At 37.9% G+C, this 23,200-nt stretch overlaps 1 protein-coding gene across 1 annotated transcript in view; it reads right to left on the bottom strand.

Moving 5' to 3' along the window:
- The window catches only part of LOC307183213 (UDP-N-acetylglucosamine--peptide N-acetylglucosaminyltransferase 110 kDa subunit-like), a 38,950-nt gene extending 16,847 nt beyond the window's left edge, over positions 1-22,103 (bottom strand). The window contains exons 1-3 of the mRNA XM_079915421.1: positions 21,978-22,103; positions 20,271-20,338; positions 11,919-12,091 (exon numbers count right to left, since the gene is read on the bottom strand). Coding sequence (XP_079771547.1) covers positions 11,919-12,026 — 108 coding nt within the window. The 5' untranslated portion in view covers positions 12,027-12,091; positions 20,271-20,338; positions 21,978-22,103. The remainder of the gene's footprint in view (positions 1-11,918; positions 12,092-20,270; positions 20,339-21,977) is intronic.
- Positions 22,104-23,200: the final 1,097 nt, after the last annotated feature.

The following is a 23,200-nucleotide window of genomic DNA, read 5'->3' as shown; positions in this document are numbered from 1 at the left end:
TCTTAGGTCTCTTATCATCACAGTAACAAACTGAAGACTAAAAACCATACGATCATCTCAATAGATGCAGAAAAAGCTTTTGAAAAAATTCAATATCCATTCATGGTAAAAACTCTCCAGAAAGTGGGCACAGAGGGAACATACCTCAACATAATAAAGGCCATATATGACAAGCCCATAGCTAACATACTCAATGGTGAAAAGCTGAAAGCATTTCCCCTAAGATCAGGAACAAGACAAGGATGCCCACTCTCACCACTTTTATTGAACAGAGTTTTGCAAGTCCTAGCCACAGCAATCAGACAAGAAAAAATAAATAAAAGGACTCCAAAATGGAAAGGAAAAAGTAGAACTGTCACTGTTTGCAGATGGCATGATACATAGAAAATCTGAACGACACCATCAAAAAACTATTCGAGCTCAAACATGAACTTGGTAAATTTGCAGGATACAACAGATTTCTATATATAAATTTTGTATTTCCATACACTCACAGTGAACTATCAGAAAGAGAAATTAAGGAAACAATCCCATTTACAATTGCATAAAAAAGAATAAAATACATAAGAATAAACCTGCCTAAGGAGGTAAAAGACCTGTACCCAGGAAACTATATGACACTCATAAAAGAAATGAAAGATGACACAACCAGCTGGAAAGATATACCATGGTCACGGATTGGAAGAATTAATATTGTTAAAATGACCATCATACCCAAGGACATCTACGCATTCAATGCAGTCTGTATCAACATATCAAGGGCATTTTCCACAGACCTAGAACAAATAATTTTAAAGTTTGTATGGAAACACAAAAGATCCTGAATAGCTAAAACAGTCTTGAGAAAGAAGAACACAACTGGAGGAATCATGCTCCCTGGCTTCAGACTGTGCTACAAACCTACAGTAATCAAAACAGTATGGTACCGGCACAAAAACATCCATCACTGGAACAGAATAGAGAGCCCAGAAAGAAACCCATGCACTTATGGTCAATGAATCTATGACAAAGGAGGCAAGAATATGCAATGGAGAAAAGTCTGGGCTTCCTTAGGGATGGTTTCATCAATTAATTTGTTTTCTTAAATGGACCATACTTTTCCATGTCTTCGTATACCTTGTGAGTTTTTTGGTTGAACATTTGGCTTTCAAATATTGTAATGTGGTGTCTATGGAAATCAGATTCTCCCACTTTCCCAGGGTTTTCTGAGCTTTTGATTGTTGAAGGCTGTAGTAGTCTGTTTGTTTAGGGACCTTTCCAAACTAGTTTTGCAATGACTGTACCCCTTATCGTATGTAGGCACTGAAGTCTCTGTTCCTTTAGTTCATGTTTAGCTAATGTTTTGACAGAGATGTCCTTGAATTCCTGCACCTAAGACAAACAAAAACAAATATACACAAGCACATCCACATGCACACTCAAAACCACACACCTCTCCCCATTGTGCAGATTGCTGGATCACTCCTTCAACATTTAGCTGACCTGCACTGAGTTCAGGGCTCAGCCCATGGTAAAAGCTTAGAGACTCCTCTGGTGTTTTCAGAACATGCATCTTATCTTGAGTACGCATGTGGCTTTCTTAATTTCTCTGGACACATGTGTACTTTTTGTATGTTCTAAGTTCCCAAAGAATCTCCCCCAACTTTTGCTCCTGCATCTTATGTGGTCTATTGTATTTCAATGCACAGTCTTCTGCCCCAGCCATCTGTGCTTTGTCAGTTCACCTTGCACTTTTTTTGAGCAATGACCGCTGCTTTTCCAGACTGTGTTCCAGGTTAGCTAAGACAGAGATAAGCATCTTGTGTCAGTCCTTCAGGTAGCTCCCAGACAGGTTAGAACAGATACACATAATAATCCGAGAGTATGGGCTCTTCTGCTCCCTCCTGAAGCAGGATTGAGGGCCCCATACTACGAATGGTCTGCTGCTACTTTAAGACTATCACTGCGTTAAGACCCCACCACTTTAAGACCATCACTACACTAACAGTAGATGGGGCAAGGGCAAGTAAAAATGCCACAAAGCTTTCCTGCCATTTTCCAATTGCCTCTTCCCTGGTTCAGTATGTGTTTGGTTGCTGTAAATCTTTGCCTGATTTCAGGACTAAGAGAAACTCAAGGAACGCCACAACAAGAAACAGTATAATCAGACTCTCAGGTGCCAAAAGACAGAGAAAGAATCTTTACTCCCAAAGGAGAAAGAAAAAACAAATTTGTTACAAAGCAGGGATCCTCAAAAAGATTCATAGCTAATTTCCTATCTGAAACCATGGAGGCAAGAGGCCAGACATATTTAAAGTGCTGAAAGAAAAAAACTGCCCACCAAGAATTCTATATTTGGCCAAACTGGTTTCAAAACTTAGGGAGAAATTAACACATTCCCAGACGAACAAAGGCTGAGGGCGTTTGTTTTACAACTTCCTAACACTGCCCTATGACAAATGCTAAATTGAACCTTCAGGTTGAAATGAAAGGACACTAGCCAGCAACTCGAAGCTGTATAAAGAAATAGAAATCTCCAGTAAAGATAAATATATGGGCAGATACTAAAGCCAGTATTGTGCTACTGGCTTGTAACTCTACTTTTTATTTCTTACATGATTGAAAAAACAAATGCATAAAATAATCATAAATCCATGTTATTGGGCTCACAAAGTATAGAGGTGTAATTTGTGACAACAATAATTTAAGGAGGAGGAATGGAACTGTAGAGGAACAGAGTTTCTGTGTGCTATTGAAGTTGGTTTCAATTCAAATGATATTGGTTGAACTTTAGAAGGGTGAATGTAATCTTCTTGATAACCACAAAGAAAATATCAATAGACTATATGCAAAAAGAAATGAAAAAGGAATCAAGAGTTCACTACAACAAAATCGGCTAAGCACAGAAGAAGTCAGTAATGGAGTAAATGAAGGGCAAAAAATGCATAAGACATACAGAAAACAGCCAGGAAACAGACAGAATTAAGTTCTTCCTCATCAGTAATTTTTGAAAAAGTAAGTGGATTAAGCTCTCCAATAAAAAGATAAATATTGGCAGAATGGACTTTAAAAACATCCATAATCCAAGTATATGCTGCCCGCAAAAAACTCACTTGATTTCAAGAGACACAAGTTAGTTGAAAGTTAAAGCACAGAATAAAATATCCCATGCAAATAGTAACAAAAAGAAATAAAGAGAGAGAAAGAAAAAGGAAGGAAGGAAGGAAGGAAGGAAGGAAGGAAGGAAGGAAGATAGATCTGGGATGGCTATGTTAATATCACACAAAATAAACTTTAAATCAAAAACTATCACAAGAGGAAAAGGAGGCCACTATATGTTGATAACAAGTTCAATCTATCAAGAAGATATAACAACTATAAACATATATGTACCAAACATCCCCCAAATATGTGAAGCAGACATTGACAGAATTGAAGGAAGAAATAGATAGTTCTAAAATCATAGTTGGAGATCAATACCTTGCTTTCAATAATGGATAACACATCTAGACAGAAGATCAGTAGAGAGGTAGGGGGACTGAATAACACATTTAACCGACTAAACCTAACAGCCATATATAGATCACTCCACTCAACAACAGCAGAATACACATTTTTCTCAAGTACACATGGAACATTCTCCAGGAAAGACCATATGTTACGCCACAATACAAGTACCAATACATTTTTAAGAAACTGAAATCATACAAAGTATCTTCTTTAGCCACAGTGAAAGGAAGGTAGAAATCAATAACAGAACCATTGGTAGCCATTTCCCATCATGCCTGCCACACATGATATAAAGCAATGAAGGGAAAAACATACTTGACCATTTAGAAAAGTGGGAAAGAGGACATATCATTGACACAGAGTGTGTGCTGTTTCCCGTTGTCAGAGATAGAAATAAATTAGCATCATTTATTCATTAGTGTGTTAATTTCTTGGTCAATCATTGCGCAGCCAGTGTTTCTGCCTGATGGGAAGATTTCCTATACTCAGTGTTGAGTGGAGACAACCTTGAAAGGGACATTTAAAAGGATTATACTGTGATGGGCTTAGCAGTACCCTTCCTCCTATGCCAGTAGGCGGCTGGGGTATTTCCATGCAGTGTGTACAACCGTAGGCCCCAGGTCACCAGAATTTAGTTGGATTCGTTTTGTTAATACATTCCCTCAGTACTTTGTCTTTCATTTGACTGTTGCATTTACTTCATTCTTTATTATCACTGCGAAACAACTTTGTTTCCTGTTCAGATGCCAAAAAGTGGATATCAATACCTCCTGAGTTTTACACATCACAGATCTGTTTTACATATCAGAGACAGAGACAGCAACTATTTCCAATGACTTTGAGACATGCTTTGAACATGCGATTAACATGTTGAGTGTTGAAATGTGTGTCGAGCTCATTATACTTGCTCTAAAAGGTTTCAAACTGCAAAGATTTAAAAATCTTTATCTTTGAATAGTTTTCCTGTGCTGTCCCTTTGTGTCAGACTGTTAATGTGCAGTCTGGCACCTTCAAATAATGTGGCTTTGTAACCAATTATTTACATGTTGTTTTATCCACAGAGAATCTTTTTTTTTTAATAAATTTATTTATTTTTGGCTGTGTTGGGTCTTTGTTGCTGCACATGGGCTTTCTCTAGTTGGGGCGAGTGGGGGCTACTCTACATTGTGGTGTGCGGGCTCCTCATTGCTGTGGCTTCTCTCGTTGCAGAGCATGGACTCTAGGAGCTGGGGTTTCAGTAGTTGTAGCACGCGGGCTTCAGTAGTTGTGGCTCATTGGCCCTAGAGCACAGGCTCAATAGTTGTGGCGCATGGTCTTAGTTGCTCCGCGGCATGTGGGATCTTCCCAGACCAGGGCCCGAACCCATGTCCCCTGCACTGGCAGGAGGATTCCCAACCACTGTGCCACCAGGGAAGTCCCCACACAGAGAAGCTTAGGGTCAAAACATACAACTCGATTAACCACACGTCCTCCTGTTCACATTTCCCTCATCTTTTCTTCATCTTCTATGTTTCCTTGGCACTGTTTATATTAAGTGCTTTTGCCATTATATTTGATTGTCTGTATTCCGGTGAGTTACCACAATGCTTTATGAGACACGGTAGGATATAAATGCATTTAAGATATATATATATATATATATATATATTTTATATATACATATATATATAATATATATATATAATTTGCTTTAGTGCAGTGTTTTTTGTTTTCTGTACTGAATTCATTAGCATGGGTCGGTATAAAATTTAGCATAGGTCAATATGTAATTTGTAAACTAATAAGGTCTTAAAAGTGAGGAATTAAGTCTTTTAAATTTAATTATTTATTGTAAAGAGCAGAATAGCATACATAAACAGGTGCCTAAGGAAAACTTGTATTCTAATATGCAACTCTCATGAACACCTTTTTTTTTTTCTTCTAACGGTATGATAGTAGGCCATTTGATTATTTTTATGGCTTTAACTTTACAACAATGAAATATTCGTAAATTTTAAAAAGTATTTTTCTTTATTTGATGCGGGTGGGATACTGGAGAAATGAAAGGTCAAACACCTATTGAGGAATCCATACTTGTCTATATATTGTGTACTTTTATTTCAATAACTGATTTAAAATTCCTAAAAGGATGCTATAATAAGTTATTATGCCATTTTACAGACTGAATTAAGTGAATTTCAGGGAGGTATGAAACTTGCCTAAGGCTATCCAGCTACCAAGCGGTAGGAGTGAGAATTAAATCCAGGTATACCTATTGCCAAAGTTTCTGCTCATCTCTTTACATCATCCACTTTTAATAGCCAATGCTTTCCTGCTTACAAATATGACTGAGGTTTCCAGACAGTCAACAGTCCTTTTTAATCAGATAGAAAAATTACTGTTGATTCTCTAAAGACATATTCCTTTTCCATTAAGTGACTTTAGTTGTTCAAATAATACTTCCAGACAGTAGTAATCATACAGTTGGAGACTAAGAACAGAACTCAGGGATGTGTCTAGCAGTCAGTAAAGACCAACTGGGCTCACTGATGATATTTACGGTCATTTCCTCTAGACTAACATAATCTTATTATAAGACCCTAATAATTCACAGTACTGCCCTTGCCTGACTGTTTGTTCTTCTCCCTCTATCACTCTCTCTTTCCCCATATTATTACTATTTTTGGCAATTTTTGGTGAATTAAATTCAGGGATTAGTATTCAGGAGTACTTGTCACAAAAGCAGAGAATCTTAGCTCACACCAAAGGAAGAAAATAGAGAAAAAGTATAAATTATATGAATACACACACATACACACATGTACCAACTATATGCTGCACTTCTCCAAAATCTATTCAGTATCTGCACATTTACCGTATATTAGCAGTAAGACCAGAAATGAGCATAACGTTCTATTTACAAGGCACAGAAAACAGACCCAAATATGGAAATTACTAGCAATGAGAATGGGGAAGAAAGACTACAACAAGGAGTGTAGATGATATTTTTGTTTCCTAGCTATGATGCCAAATATTGAACTTTCAACATGAGACAAGGAGGCCATAAAAAGTTGTATTAGTTTCCTAGAGCTGCCATGACAAAGTACCAGAGACTGAGGAGGTTAAACAACAGAAATTTACTCACTCACAGGTCTAGAGGCTAGAAATCTGACATAAGGTGTCAGCAGGATTGATTTCTTCTCAAGTATCTCTTCTTGGTTTGTAGATGCCATGTTTTCCTTCTGTCTTCACATGGTCTTCTCTCTGTGCATGTCTGTGTCCTAATATTTTCTTTTTATAAGGACACCAGTCATATTGGATTACAGCCCACCCATTTGACCTCATTTGACCTCAATTACCTACTTAAGGGCCTTATCTCCAAATACAGTCATATTACGAGGTATTGGGGGTTAAGACTTCCACATATTAACTTGAGCAGGACACAATTCAGCTGATAATAGAAGATAAGAGTAATTTAAGCAAGTAAGTAACTACTGTTTACAGTGAGTTGCTTAAGGATATGAATTTACTCAAGAAAAACAGGAAGAAATTACATAACACTGTACGTTATACAAAGATATTAAATTAATCATCATAACATCCTGTGAGATGGGCATTAAATTAGACTAAGCAAGATGAAGCAACTTATCCAGAATTGTATAGTTGGTACTTTCCAGAATTTAAACCAGGTATTTTCCCAGTTCCATTCTATGTTATATATTCATTTCATTAGTTGAAATGAATTTTGAGTCTTTATTTTGCTTAGTTTCTGAAGTTACATGGGGATAGAATGGAGTTGGATATTTTCAGTGACATTCACACATGGGGAAGGAAATTGAGTCCAGAAGCTTCAGCAATGTTTCCATGGAGAACACTAACAACAGAACCAGAAACACCGTTATCCTTTTGGTTCAGTGATCTTTCCTGAAGCACTACAAGAATCAATCTTAAGAAGCCCAGTGTTTTCCAAACTTTCACCAATGGGCTCTGTAGGGTCCTCTAACAGTATCTAAGAGACTAACTAGTTTCACATCCCAAGCCACTTAAGACAAGGAGTTCTGATTGTTCTCTGTGAGGAAATCAAGTGACAATCATAGCTGGTGATTTAGGATAGTTTCTTCAGGGCCCAGACAAAACCTAATACACAGTAATAATCATTGTTAACTGCATCTTTGACAAGGATTAATCAGGTATCAAAGAGGTCTATAAATTGGGAGAAATTATGATCAAAGAGAAACATAGACCATAGATATTTAATTAATGCTCAATTATTTATGAGTTTAACTTCGGTTAACCTAATTTTCCTTCTTCTAGACAATTTCCAATTCGTCTCCACAAAGAGACCAGAATAAGCACCTTCCAATACAAGATTTATTGTGTTGCTTTAATTTAAAGCATACAGTGACTTCGACATTCACACCACCAAGTTTTGCCAGGAGAGAAAAGGAGATGTTATATAGTTTGTCTTGAATTAGATATGCCACCATACTTGACTTAGCTCATCCTACTGGAAGCACTTTGAGGGCAGATTCTACAGTCTTGTCTTACATCCTCTATGGAATCAAGCCAAGGGAATCACACACAGTTACAGCTGGAAAAACATTTGTTCTGGGTTAATACTTTTAGCCTTTACCACCAAGACTTTATCACCAAGACCTACATTTACAGTCTCTAAACAGGAGACCTTCTTGCCTTCCCTTTTCATATTGACTAGGAAGGTAAAGGGAAGAACAGAGAAGTACCCAAAGTCAGCTAGTAGCCAGCACAGATAAATCATCTGTGGAGATATTGTTTCTTTCAAAAGATATAAACATAAGAGGAAGTCCTAGTGTTTGAAGCAACTGTGCATAATAAAATTCCATGAAAACCTAGAAATCCAGATGCAGATCAGTAACATATTGGTTAAATAAGCTGTTATGCTCATGCAATGGACAAGTGTACATACATTAAGAAGAACGAGATACTCTTTTCTATGAGATTCTCTTTTCACTGAACTCATCAGTGCTGCAAACACAATGTTACATAATACTTCTTCTTTAACATTACATCAGGCATCCTCATCTTGTCCTGCATTTATTGCCAGTGTTACTAAAGTCTATCACTTACCTCTTTCTCTTTTAGACATATAATTTCTTCTTATTTTGGAAGCATTCATCAATCCCTATTTTACTCTTTCTTTTAAATTACAAATGAATATTGAATTTTATAAAATATCTTTTGGGGGATATTTCAAGTGATTGTATACTTTTGCTCTCCTTTGACCTTGTTATATGGTAAATTATATTTTCTTATTTTATATTATGCTATTTATTATATATTGTATTCTGTTTACTAATGACATTTATTATATTATAATTACATTATTTTTAAGGTAGCATTTTGTTTTAGATAGACAAAACAACCAGTGGAATAGGAAGCATCTTAAAATTAGATGCAAGATATAAGGGAATTGAGATTAAAATAAAATTCACGTTTTGGATCAGTAGCAAAAATTATTCAACAAAAGTGGGAAAATATAGCTATCATAGAATTACTAAATTCTAGATACAGCAACTACTTAAAAGTTAAAAAATAATGAAAGTGTAAAAGTATCAGAAACCTGGGAGACTTGAAATAAATTATTCATGAGGAATATCTTTCTAAGATACAAAGAAAAAAGGATACATTTTATTATATAAGAATTAAAATTTTCCTCATGGCAAAATGCACTACAAAGGTCAGAAAACAAGCAAAAGAAATTGGGAAATATATTTAGAAATGGATATGCCTTCTTTACAACTTTTGAGAGAAGCACATGTTTCTTTTTCCTTTAACCTGTTATGTGGGTATTAATCTATAATGTAAGTGCATGGTTCCTTTCCTTTAACTTATAATGTGAGACTTAATCTATATGGTAAGTGCATGGTTCCTTTCCTTTCATCTGTAATGTGAGTGTCAACATGGGGCACTGCTTCCCAGCACAGACTTTGGATGTTCCTGTACTGGTCCCGTCACTGACCATCCACAAAAACTTACAAATGTTGCTTTACTTTCCTGGGGGTTAGAGTCTTAGCTAAGAAATGGAAGCAAAATAGAACTTTCCCCCAGGGATGATAGAAGGTTTAAAGGAGTAAATATGTAAGTGACTTGGCACAGTGCCTAGTACAAGAGAGATCAATATAAGTACTTAGCAATTTTTTAAAGAGACAGAGGAAAGAAATAAAATGTGGTGATTTCAATCTATTGATATATATTCTGGACATTAAACTACCTTTTCATTCATTGGATGACCTAACTTGCTCATGCTTTTTCTTACTCTAGTGAACGTGGGTAGCTAATATCATAGTTTAAAATTTTTCCTTTTATATTTACAAGTAAATTTGACCTGTAAATTTCTTTTTCCTTACAGTCCTAATCTATTTTCAGTATTAGGATTATATAGACTTCATAAGATGAATAAAGGAGCATTCTTCCTTTGCTACTCTCTAGAAGTTTTTCTTTGTTAATATTGATGTTATCTGTTTAACAGAAGTTGGATAGAATTCACCTCCCAAATGATCTGGCCGGGTCTGGTATTTTCTTGGTGAAAGATTGTAAACTATTGACAATTCCATTAGTGGTGCAAGAACTCCAGCTACAAATTTCCTCTTGTGTCAGTTTTGGTAAACTTTAGGAGCTAGGAAATTGTCCACTTTACAGAAATGTTCAAATTTACTGGCATTTCATATATTCTCTGTTTGTACTCTCTGCTATAACACTGTCCTGATTCTTTCTGTATATTGTTTACTTACGTTTTTGTTTTGCTTAATCAAAGTTTGTTTTTTTAAATCTTTTCAAAGAATATTCTTTTGACTTACTAAATCACCTCAATTTTATACTTTTTTCTGTTTTATTAAGTTCTGCTCATATCTTTATTGTCTCTTTTTCTATGTTCTCAGGGTTTATTGTTTTACTCTTCTGATGTCAATTAAAACACTTGGTTATTAATTTTAATAACTCTTTTTACTTATAAATAGTTGAACTTTTTGAAGGTTCCAGTTTAGTTGTACGTATCTAAGGGTCAGCTCCTCCTCATAGTTGCTGGCCTAAGGTTTAGTTCACCCTATAGCAATGTATATATTGACATTTTTTCCCCTCAACTTTCTGTGTTTTGCTACTTCTCACTTCTCTTTGCAGAGAAGCCCTTTGAAATACGCTTAACTTATTTTACAGCCAATAAATCTTTAAAATACTGTGTATTTTTTAAGATAAATCAACTTATATAATTAGGCAGGAAATCTGATCTGCCATATTTTTAAAAACAGCATAATTTCACTCTTCTCCACGATTAATCTGCTGTATTACACGACCTTCGAGTTTTTAGCTTTATCAATGACACGTACTTTAAAAATGTTTGAAAGATCCTACCTAGTCTTTTAAAACATCCTTGCTCCTTGTTTCAGTTCTAGTTTTATGTATATTTTCTGCCTGGCACCTGATAATTCCAACATCTGATGGATGGCCTTGGGAATTTAATTCTGGTATTGATTGTTTTTGCTGATTCTCTCCACTTGTAGCTGATTTCTTCATTATTGTGTAAATTTAGATCATGAGCTCACGTTTAGCTAAACTTTATCTGTGGGAACGCTACAGGCCTGTGTTGAAGGTCTACCTCTCCAGAAAGGGTTTAGTTTTGTGTTTGGAATACCACCGATTTGGGAGCATTTTAAGTTCATTTCTTAGCTTCTGTTTGCAAGACCGCAAATAAATTTGCAACCCAAACACTGTGAACACAGATCTGCGGTTCAGAATTCTCAAGATTTCCTACCTGTTTCCTACCCAGAGCAGAGGCCAAGAGAATTTGCTCTTAGTCTCCCTTTGCCAGCAGATATTTTTTTCTCCTGGCACACCCTTTCATTAAAGGTGAAGCCAGGGATAGGTAGGTTTAGTTCTAACTTCCCATCTAGTAGGGATGGAGTCTTACCTCCTGCCTCCCATGTGGTCATGGCCATTGAAAAACAAGTCTCTATACCAGGTGTGTCATTCAACTACGGCCTGTATTCCAAATCCAGACAGCTGCCTATTTTTTATGGCCTATGAGCTATGAATAGTTTTCACGTTTTAACTGGTAGCATTTTAAGTGGTTACCTAAGTACCTAAATAATATCCTCAATTTGGCCTCTTTGGTCTACAAAGCCTAAAATATTTGCCATTTGGCTCCATAAAAACAGGAGTTCCAGCTTCTGTTCTAAGCTATCAAGATCTTCAATCCACTCTTAATAGAGCTATCACTCTCACACATGGACCACCCTTCCTTCATGGGTCCTGGACATTTCGACTGCACACTTCCAAAATCAACCACGCACTTAAAAATAAGTTGTGTACATTTAACCTAGCATACCTAACCCATTTCTGTTAGGGGAGTTTTTCAAGTAATCTTGCCCACCGTATTCTTCAGAACTTCATTAATAATGGCAAAAAACTGGGCTTACCTGGTGGCACGGTGGTTGAGAGTCCGCCTGCCGATGCAGGGGACACGGGTTCGTGCCCCGGTCCGGGAAGGTCCCATATGCCACGGAGCGGCTCGGCCTGTGAGCCATGGCCGCTGAGCCTGTGCGTCCGGAGCCTGTGCTCCGCAACGGGAGAGGCCGCAACAGTGAGAGGCCTACGTACCAAAAAAAAAACAAACAAAAAACAAAAAAAGGCCAAAAATTAAAACAACATTCAACAAAAATGCGAAATGTTCATAACAATTATAGAAGCACATACAGTAGAGAACTATAAACTGTTATTGAAACAGTGAGACATAACTTTTTATTCTTAAAGAACTATATTTAGGTCCCTTTTGTTTAAATAAGTATATTTCTGTGTATGTATGTATACAGTCATGTATTTATATACACATACATTATTTGTACATTTATATAAACATATGAAATACATACCTATACACATACCTTTGATTTATATTTGTATACATAGACAGGAATATAATTATATATTATATATTTATATACATTGAACTGAAAACTGGTAGTATACATATATATCGTGTATAAATGTGTGTCTACGTGCATGTGTAGAAAAGCGGGTTGAGAGATATGGAAGCATGAGTTAGACAGGGTTCAAGATTTTAAAAGTACTTATGTGTAGGTAGTGAGGTTAAGGCCCATTTGATTGAAAATATTGCATATTTTTACATCAATTGTTATGATGACCAGATTCCTATGTCAATAAAATTATAAATAGCTATACATACTCGTATGTGTAATGTATAACTAAAAGATATATAGTTTTATATATGTATTATATTTATATTATATAATACAATTATACTAATACATTATATATTGTTATATAGAATATATTAACTATAGTGTATTACATCAGATAATAATAATTATATATTTATATATTATGATATAATTGTTTTATAATCAATATTACAGGATATATCATATTAATATTATGAACATATTAACCATAGAAATACATTTCATTACTCATATATTTTGTATATAATATATGCTAGGCAAAAATATATATTAATATAATACATAATTGTTATACACTAATATAAATATTAGTATATTACATTTATACATCAATATAATATTTAATATTGGTATACTTATATTATTTTTAATATATACATAGCTAATGCTCTTTAAAGCCATCTGCTACAAGTAGAGTAAGACCAGGAGTATGGCCAAAGCAAATTGTAAACATATTAGATTACTTATATTCATTTATATGTCATTTTCCTGGAATCTGCCTCTGGCTACTAGAGAGGACACACAGCAAAATCAACAAAAAGTGCCCAAGACATAGGATCCTTTCTTCATTGGAACCTCAAAGGAAACACAGTGCTATTCAGTCCCCCTTCAAAGAGCCAAGAGCAAACCTTGAAGCACCCAGTAAAAGCCAATTCAAACAAAAAAGCTTTTCCACTTAAACTGGAAAAAGTTAAGTTCCCAAGAGACCCCCTACATCAACCACTGAAGCTCATTTGGCAGTAAAAACAATAATGTTCACCGAACAACAAGAAACGCAAAACAATAGGTGTTTTACCAAAAACACAAAAAAACAGCTAATTAGTGTCTTTCCTGTTTGAAGGAAGGGGGTGGGAAGTGGGCAGACGACCTGATAGGAAAGATAAAAAGAAAAGGAAAAGGAAAATAACAGTTTCCAGTGACACTCAAGCTGTCTTCTGCATCCATTTCGTCAAGACCACCAAGTCAATGTGGAGGCTTTTTCCTCCTTCCCTTTTCTTTTCATGAGACCGATCACAACCAGCACTGCAGATTCCATCCAATTAAGGAATGCTGTTGCCTACAGGTGTGAATGAGCTGTGAGTAAAGTACTGAAGTAGAGGACACCTAAAGTGAAACGATTTCATGAATGTCCACGTGGCTGAGCAGCAAGTTAACCTTCCATAGATGTGCTAAAGAAGAAGAGTTGGGTTTTATTTTATTTACTTTTCCCTGGACTGTGTTGAATGACTATCATCGACAAGTTCAGGCTACTTTTTGCTGAGGATTAATGCACTGGGAGAGCTGAGAGAACACTCAACAGTAGAGCTGTCTTTTTCTTGACCAGTTCACCTTAGTTTCCCAAACTCTAAGTCTTTCCCTAATTCTTTCTCCTTTTTATTGTAGTAAAATGAACATAACACAAAATCCACCATTTTGATCATTTTACAATTCACTGTACCATTCAGTGGAATTTACTACTGTCACAATGTTGTGCAACTATCACCACTGTCCAACTACAAAACATTTTCATCACCCCAAGAGGAAACACACACCCATTTTGAGGAGTCATTCCCTATTTCCCTCTCTTCCAAACCCCTGGAAACCACTAATGTATAATATTTTCCGTGTGTATGGATTTGCCACTGCTGGACATTTCATATAAATGGAAGCATACAATATAGAGCCTTTCGCGCCTGACTTCTTTCACTTAGTTGCATCCATGATGTAGCATGTATCAGTAATCCATTCACTTCTATGGCTGAATTCCCTGATCCTGTTTTCTTCATACTGTTTGAATACAAAATTTAAAATAAGTTGAGAGTGAAGCTCTGTTTTAAGGGCACATCTACGAGGCCAATTCTTTTTAAAAAGGTGAAAAGGGAGATATTGTTGTGAAATGATAATCGTTGAGAAGCCTCAGCCAATTTGATAATGAAAAGTTTGGGAAATGTTGCAAAAAATTATCTGCTTTATATTAAAAGCCTTTTAAGCAAGGATTCAGGAGACCGTCTTTTTCTTGCAGGTAACTTAAATGAGTCAGAAGGAAATAACTGCGCTTTAAAACAGATTTTGAAAGGATTCTATTTATTCTTAATAGACGAATGGGAGTAAAAGTAGTTCACATCCAATATGGACTCCCTGTCCAAACACTGTTTATCATTTTAGCCACCACTATCGAATTATATTTCTTGAGAGTAAGGCAGCTCAATTCCTGCATATTACTTTTTTTTCCTGCATATTACTTTTTAAAATTCATCTATCAAATTCATCAATCCATTAATACAGTATAAACAAGAGATGTTCATGTTTCAGTGCAGTTCAAATATCAGGTATAAAGAACCACCAGCAAGAAAAAGAATCCTACATCTCTTGCCAGAATGTGGTCAGCTCTGGGGTGCTTTGCTAGCTGAAACACACTTTCATTGTTAAGAGGATAGAGGTTGTTTAAGAGGGATGAGAGCCAAACAATGTTAACTACGTGTATGTGTTAAGAACAGTGCTAGGTTATCTCATATTCTATATCAGCCAAGGCTCACCATTTTACATATGTGAAAAGCGAAGTTAGAAGTGTTTTAGTAGGGCTTCCCTGGTGGCGCAGTGGTTAAGAATCTGCCTGCCAGTGCAGGGGACGCGGGTTTGAGCCCTGGTCCGGGAAGCTCCCACATGCCATGGAGCAACTAAGAGCATGTGCCACAACTACTGAGCCTGCACTCTAGAGCCCGTGAACCACAACTACTGAAGCCCACACACCTAGACCCCGTGCTCAGCAACAAAGAGAAGCCACCACAATGAGAAGCCCGCGCACTGTAACAAAGAGTAGCCCCCGCTCACCACAACTAGAGAAAGCCCGCGCATAGCAAGGAAGAGCCAACGCAGCCAAAAATAAATCTATTTAAAAACAAAAAGTGTTTTAGTAACTTACTAAAAGGCACGCAATCAGTAAATCTGAGCAAGAATTCAATCCCAAATCTGTCACACTGAAGTTTAAGCTAATACATGAGATTAATAAAAACAGCACTAAATTAAAAGTTCAGAGATATTTTTAATTTCATACTCTTTCACTAACGCTCTTTGGAGATAAATCATTTCTTTTATATGGGCCTTAGTTTTCACAACTATCATAGTTGGAAGCTTGACTAGATGATCTGTATGTAGTCTTCCAATTCTAAAATGTTCCACTCATTTGGATTCCTACAATAATTGCCCTTGCAATACCTGCATGCTGCCACCAAGTAGCCGTACAGACTATTAGTTCCTTTTATATCCCTAGTGGGGAGTGCATTTTGACATCAGACTTACCGGTCAACAGTACAACCTGTTACTATAACTATAAAATAACAAAATAATCTGGTATTATTTCCTGTAAAGCAGAAGCTTTACATTGTCTGTGAATCATATCAAAATCACCTGTAGGTTTGTTTGGTTGTGTTTTAACATCTTTATTGGAGTATAATTGCTTTACAATGGTGTGTTAGTTTCTGCTTTATAACACCTGTAGGTTTTTAAACATAGAGGAAATCCATAACCCATTGAATGAGAATCTTCAGAGACAGCACATGGGCATCTGGAGTTTGGGGCTCCCATCATCCGTATATTTTACTTTATTTTATTTTTTGCCTATGTACAATATTTGTCACATCCTCTTGAACCTTTAAATGTTTCTTTTTGTTTTAAAATTTTAGAATATTCCATAATCTTCACCTACTTTTCATAAGGTGTTATCTGTTATGTTTATTCGATCTTGTGCTTCTCCTGGTTAAGTCTTCTTTTTTTCCTTTTTTTTTTGGGGGGGGGGGGGGGTCCCTGCCTCATGGCTTGCAGGATCTTAGTTCCCTGACCGGGAATTGGACCCCAGGGCCCCAGCAGTGAAAGTGCCAAGTTCTAACCACTGGACCACCAGGGAAGTCCCAAGACTTCTGTTTTAAATGACTTTTTTTCCCACTCTAATTCATTCCTGGGATCAGTTTCATGTTTGAACATTAAACCAACCTTGCATTACTAGAATAAAGCTACTTTGATTGTGATATATGATTGTTTTACATACCATGGATACAGTTTGTGCTTCTGTTTACACATTTTGCATGCATGTTCAAAAGAGAAACTGGCCTGTGATTCTATTCTTGTAATATTCTTTTTAGTTTTGATCTGAAGCTTATGTTGGCCTTATAAATATTTTGAGCAATATATACTTTTCTGTCTCCTGGAAGATTTTTATGTAAGATTACCAATATTTCTTCCCTAAATATTTGGAAGAATTTACTTGGAAAGCCATTTATCCCTGGCAATCATTTTCTGTAAAGGTACTTAATTATACAAACAACTTTTGCAGTAGATACAGGTTTTTGAGATATTTTTTCTTTCTTGGGTTAGTCTTGTTAGCTTGCATTTTTAAAGAATTTGTCATTTTCGATGAATTTTCAAATTTATAAATATAAAATTATCATAATTTTAACAGCTTTATTGGGATGGAATTTACATACCATAATTTCAACACTTTAATGTATACAATTCAGTGGTTCTCAGTGTAACCACTAAAAGACTTGTGTAAGCATCACAACAATCCAATTTTAGATTCCTGTCCCCCCACAAAAAACCCATTACACATTAACAAGCTTTTTTTCAATCTCCTCAAACCACTCAGCCCTAGGCAACCACTCATCTACTTCCTGTCTCTACAGATTTGCTATTCTGGGCATTCATATAAATGGGACCGTACAATATGTGATCTTTTGTGAGTGGCTGCTTTTACTTTACATAATGCTTTCATGGTTCATCCATGTTGTAACATGGATCAATAGATCATTCTTTTCTATACCTGAATGCTATTCTACTGTATGGATATTCCACATTTTGGTTATTCATTTATCCGGTTGTCATTTGAATTATTTCCACCTTTTGTTTTTAGAGATATATTTCTATGAACATTCACGTACAAGCTTTTGTGCAGACGTAAGTTTTTATTTTTTTTAGGTATATATTTAGTAGTGGAACTGCTGGGTCATAGGGTAACTCTATGTTTAACACTTGCAGGAACTCTCAAGCTGTTTTGTAAAATGGCCGCACCATTTTACATTCCCACCAGCAACGTATGTGGGTTTCAATCTCTTCTTTTACAGCCTAGCATGTCATCTATGCTGGAAAACGTTTCACATGTAGTTGAGCAGGATGAGTATTTTACTGTTTGGTTGAGTGTTCTGTAAACACTTATTAGGTCTTGTTAATTCATAGTCTTGTCCAAGTCTTCTATATCGTTGTTGATCTTCTGCCTAACTGTTCTATCCCTTATTGACTGTGGAGTACTGAAGCCTCTACCTAATGTTGTGTAATTATCTATTTCTTCCTTCAGTTCTTCATGGATTTTGGTATTTTCTTCTTCATGTATTTTGGTTTCACCTTATTCAGGGCAAATATGTTAAAAATTTTTGTATCTTCCCTCTCTTTATCATAAAATGTCTCTTTTCATATCTAGTAAATTTTTTGTTTGTTTTAAAGTCTATTTTTTCTGGTATTAGTATAGCCACTTCAGCAATGCTTACGGTCGCTATTTGCATGATGTATAGCTTTTCATCCTTTTACTTTGTACACATTAGACTTTTGAATCCAAGCAGTGTCTCCTATAGAAAACATTTTTTAATACCCAGTTCGACAATATCTGCCTTTTGATTGTATTGTTTAATTCATTTACATTTAGTTTTTATTATTGATATGGTAGGATTTATTTATGTCTATCATTTTACCTTTGGTTTTCTACATGTCTCATGTTTTTGTTTTTTTGTTATTGTTGTTGTTCCTCCATTTTCCTTTTATAGTAAGTAGATATTTTCTACTGTAACATGTAATTCCTTTAATGATTTTTAACCACATTGTTTGACTAATGGCTGCACTAGTGCTTATGTAATACATCTCAGAATCTCTTCAGATTTTTACTAGGTTCATTCCAGACAGAAACAGAAACTGTACTTTTATAGAGCTGTATGCCTTCCCCTCTTTTTTGTTTTTATTACTTTTATATATGTTACATACTTAACAACATATTATTATAATAATTACTTCTCACAAGCTTATTTTTTCAAAGAGCTTAGAGAAGAAAGTTGAGCAAATAAATATTTTTGAGTTTGTCGGGTTAATCTATTTACCATTTCTGGTTCTCTTCCTTTCTTCCTGCGGAATCAGCTTATGATCTACTGTCATTTTTATTCTAACACAGCTTTGTTCTCACTGCCTTCGTTGTGCCATATCATCAAATATATGATATTTCTTTATGTTATATAGAGAACAGTCCAAATATAGTCATTGTTTAGGCACTTACTTTTTAAATTTGTTAAGAGAAGAAAGGAGAAGAAATTTGAAATTACAGTATCTTTTATAATTCCCTACACAACTGCTCTAGTCAGCATTCTTTGTTTTGTTTTTATGGCTTGAGTTACTGTCTGCTATCATTTGAAGAACTTCTACTAGTATTGCTTGTGAAGCCCGTCTGCTAACAATGAACTCACTCAGTTTCTGTTTCTGTTTCTGAGTTATGGTGAAGTATTGATGATAAGTTGTGGAGTGGTAGGAAAAACTAAAATGCGATGTGCTGTATGATGTATGTTTCACTGAAGTGTCTTGGTCAAATTCTAATGATTTATGATAGAAATCACATAAAGCAAGCATCACAATTCTCCAGGAATGTTCTGTAGAATGCTAATGTTAATGATGAATATGTGATCCCAAATCTTTCACTTGTATTGACCTTATCTCATTAATTCTTCTCCCAACAATGCCATAACTAGAGTTGAGTTCTAAAGTATACCTTCCTCTTTTCCAATAGAAATGGTCCCACAATTTCAGAAAGTTCTCAAAGGTGAAAAAGTACACACGGCGTTTATCACGTTTGCAAATGTCAATGAAAATGCTAAGGTAACACTGTCCAAAAGGCAATATTCTTCTGTGAGGGCACCCAACTTTAAACAAATACACATATTCTAAATACAGCTTAGATCTGTGACATGTTTTGGCCAATGAAGTGTGAGCAGACATGATGGCCTTCAATGAGCAGCAGAGGCCTTAAATGGGCTTGTGCAGTTGGGCTCACCTCTTATGTTTCAGTGAACTTTGTGAGAAGACAGGGCCTGGGAGCTGCGGCCTCACAGTTGGGCTCCAGAGGAAGATGTGTGTTACAGACCTCAAACTGACCCAAAACACGGAGCAAACCAGCCATCTAGAGGTCTAAAAGAGAGCCACTGCAGCTAGCCAATAGGTCCAAGAAAAATAAATTCTTGTTTATGGAACTGAGTTTTGGGTCGATTTGTTCCAAAGCATTATCACAGCAAGAGCTGACTAACACAACATGCTCCAAATCATTGTTATGTAAATGGATGCCACCATGCCTACAAGTAAGGCAATTGTGTACTCAAATTGTGAGAGTCCTTGAACTCTTGGTGCCTCTCCAACACAATGTACATGGCTAAATTTCCACAAATAAGTTCACTAATATACCACAAAGATCTCCCTAAGCTTTTATTAAATGTAATGCAAAGTTCTTTCTTTTCATTTTCTGCTTCTACATAGTTAAAATGCTTTTTATCAATGTAAAATGGCTCTTACCTTTTGGCTTCTGTCGTGAGAGTCTTTTGAACTCTGAAACACTGTAGGATATCACCTATATATGGAATCTAAAACATACAACAATTGAATGAATACAACAAAAAAGAAGGAGAGTCACCGATATAGAGAACAAACTAATGGTTGCCAGTGCGGAGGGGGAGGAGGGGGCAATACAGGGGTGGGGAAGTGAGAGATGTAAACTACTGGGTGTACGACAGGCTCAAGGATGTATTGTACAACACAGGGAATAGAGCCAATATTTTGTAATAACTGTAAATGTAAAGTAACCTTTAAAAAGTATATAAAAATTTTTTTAAAAAGAAATCATACTTAAAATTCGAAACAATTTAAATGTCCATCAACAGGAAAATGCACATATAAATTATTGGATTTCCCTACACGGGAATCCTACCTAGCGAGGAAAGTACATGAACTAGATAGATCTTTACATGTCAGCATGGATGAACCTAGCAAAGATAACACTAAATAAAGCAAGTAACAAGAGAAAACAAAATAGAATACGATATGCAGTTTAAGAATACTTAAAATTGTAGCCTACATAGAAAGACATCCATGCCAGTGATGGAGACCAAGTTCAGAGGAGTGGTTACCCAGGGTCAGCTGGGGAATTGCTGTGCTTGGGAAAGTGGTCACACCAGAGACTCTTCAACAGGAATGGTAATGTTTCACTTCACACGCTGGCTGGAGGACGGAGGAGTGTCTGCGATGTTATAATGTGAGCACGCTGCATGTAAAAGCCATTGCTGACCACATCTAGGGGAACTGATGCGTGGGAGCTGGTAGTGGGTGGAGGCATCCAGAAGGTGGTGGTAGAAGAGGAACGTTGTACACGTAACGCCTAAGGCCTGACCAGAGGACGACCACTGCTCTAGAAACTGGACACAAATCCAATTTCTACGGCCAATCTTAGAAGACAAACTGAGGCATATTTAAAATTTTAACACTTTATGTGCGCAAAAATAGATTCAATTCACGCAGCACAAAGCGGAAGAGGTGAGGAGCACTCCAGCCACAGGAGCTGCAGAGATGTTTATTTTAAAAGGGCAGAAGCAAAGCAAGGAAACGAGTGATTTGCTATGGCTTTAACGCCTAGTTGGTGGTTTGTGACTGGGTGTCCTCAGCGGTGTTCGTCACCCTGAGGCGCTGACAGGCTTAGATTTGGGTTGGTTTAAGTAGGCGGCCGCATCGCTAGAGCCACCGCAGGCTAACGGCCTCCTTGCAGGGTTAATTTACTAACACCAATTGTCTGAGTCCTTCCTCTTACTCAGTCACTTCACTTCCTACGCCTCAGTTTCTCTTCTCTAAAGTGGATATTCAGTAGTAAATTCTCTGTGGAGGTGTCAGTACAAAACGAAGTGATTACTAGGAACCACGATCATGTCCTGAATGCACGGAACACGTCACCGTTTGCCAACCACCGTGTCAAGTCAGCAGAAACGACAGAAATTAAGAGCTCTCCGCAGAAATTCACACACCCGTGCACCAGGTAAGGGACCACAGGCAGACGTTCACTCAGCCTTTCCTGCGTCCCTCAAGGAGTTCACGCTCTCTCCTGGGCGGGGCGAGCACAGACACTTTGCGGGAGTTTAACTACTTTTAAAATGCGCTGATACAACCATGTCTCACTTTTGTTTGGATCAGTCAGCAAACGCTTTTCGGAAACCCCAAATTCTCCACACCTCCTACCTTTTGCGCTGCCGTAGTCTCGAAGCTGCCGACACCGCTCCTCAGGCCGCGTCGTCATGGGAGGCGGGTCTGCGTGCGGACGCACGGCGAGCGCGCGGAAGTCTTCGAGCCCCGCCCCCACGGGCCCGCCCGGAGGCTTAAACCGCAACCCCGCGGCTCGGGAGGCAGTTGATGCCCGCGCCAACACCAGGCCGCGCGTGGGCTCCGGAGCGCGGCATGGAGGCCCCGGCCTAGGTGGGGCCCGTGGCCCTATGTCTTCTGGCTGCTACGCCGGTCCTGCCCACGATGCGGGGCCGCAGCCGCCGGGTCGCAGCCGCCGGGCGGTGGGCGCGCGAGGGGCTGGGAGGCGAGCCGGGACCCACAGGCGGGTGTGGGCATCCTGTCTGCAGCCAGCGTCCCCGAGGCCGCGCTCAGGCCATGAACACTCGGTGAAGCTGCGCCCGGACAGCACGGCCGACTCCTTCTCGCGCTCTGGGGCCCTGTGCGCGCTGCAGGACTCGGTGCCTCTGCCCTCCGTGCGGGCTTCCCTGAGGGAGGGCCTGCTGGGCTTAACGCCGACCGCCTCCGCGGGGGTAGACTGGGCGCCACTCCTGAGCACCCTCTGCCCCTGATCTGTATCCAGAGCTTCTTCCAGCCACGGCTTGTCGAGACAGGTTTGTACTTCCCGCTTCCAGGGGCCCTCGTGTGGGCGCTGAGAAGCGGGGTATTAAATGGTTAAAGGTGGAGGGTGGGCACTAGACCCGATGCCCAGTGCCCGGATGTGCGTGCACTAGACGGGGCGTGTGGCCTAGGACTCCTGCCAGCTCGGTGACCCCGGCCGGGTGCCTTAAGGCTTCAAGGTCTCAGTGTTCTCATCTGTAGCATGGGCTTAACAGGACCCAGCCTCCGTGGCGGTTACAAGGATGCACTGTGTTAATGCTTCTAGACTCTACAAAGTAGAACACTTAGCACAGTTTGGAGTATCGTTAATTGTTGCACAGATGTTACCTGGTCTGTTGAATGACTTTGCCTGGTACACACCAAAGCGGTTAGGAAATGGATATATCCCAGCTTCATTTCGTTTCCATTCAAACAGGGCTCAGGAAAAAAAAATTTTTTCCAATAGGTGTATCGTATATAGTGGAAAGAGCACCGGTGTCAAGGCAGCTTAGGGTTTGAATTCCAGGGCTTATGCTCTCTGTGGCCTGGACAGGTTTCTTTTGCACAATCCCCACACTTGTAAA

Source organism: Stenella coeruleoalba (assembly GCF_951394435.1).
Source record: "Stenella coeruleoalba genome assembly, chromosome: 3".
In the NCBI taxonomy this organism is placed as follows: Eukaryota; Metazoa; Chordata; class Mammalia; order Artiodactyla; family Delphinidae; genus Stenella; species Stenella coeruleoalba.
The sequence above is the reverse complement of the archived record's forward strand: the minus strand, read 5'-3'. Positions and strand labels throughout refer to the sequence as shown.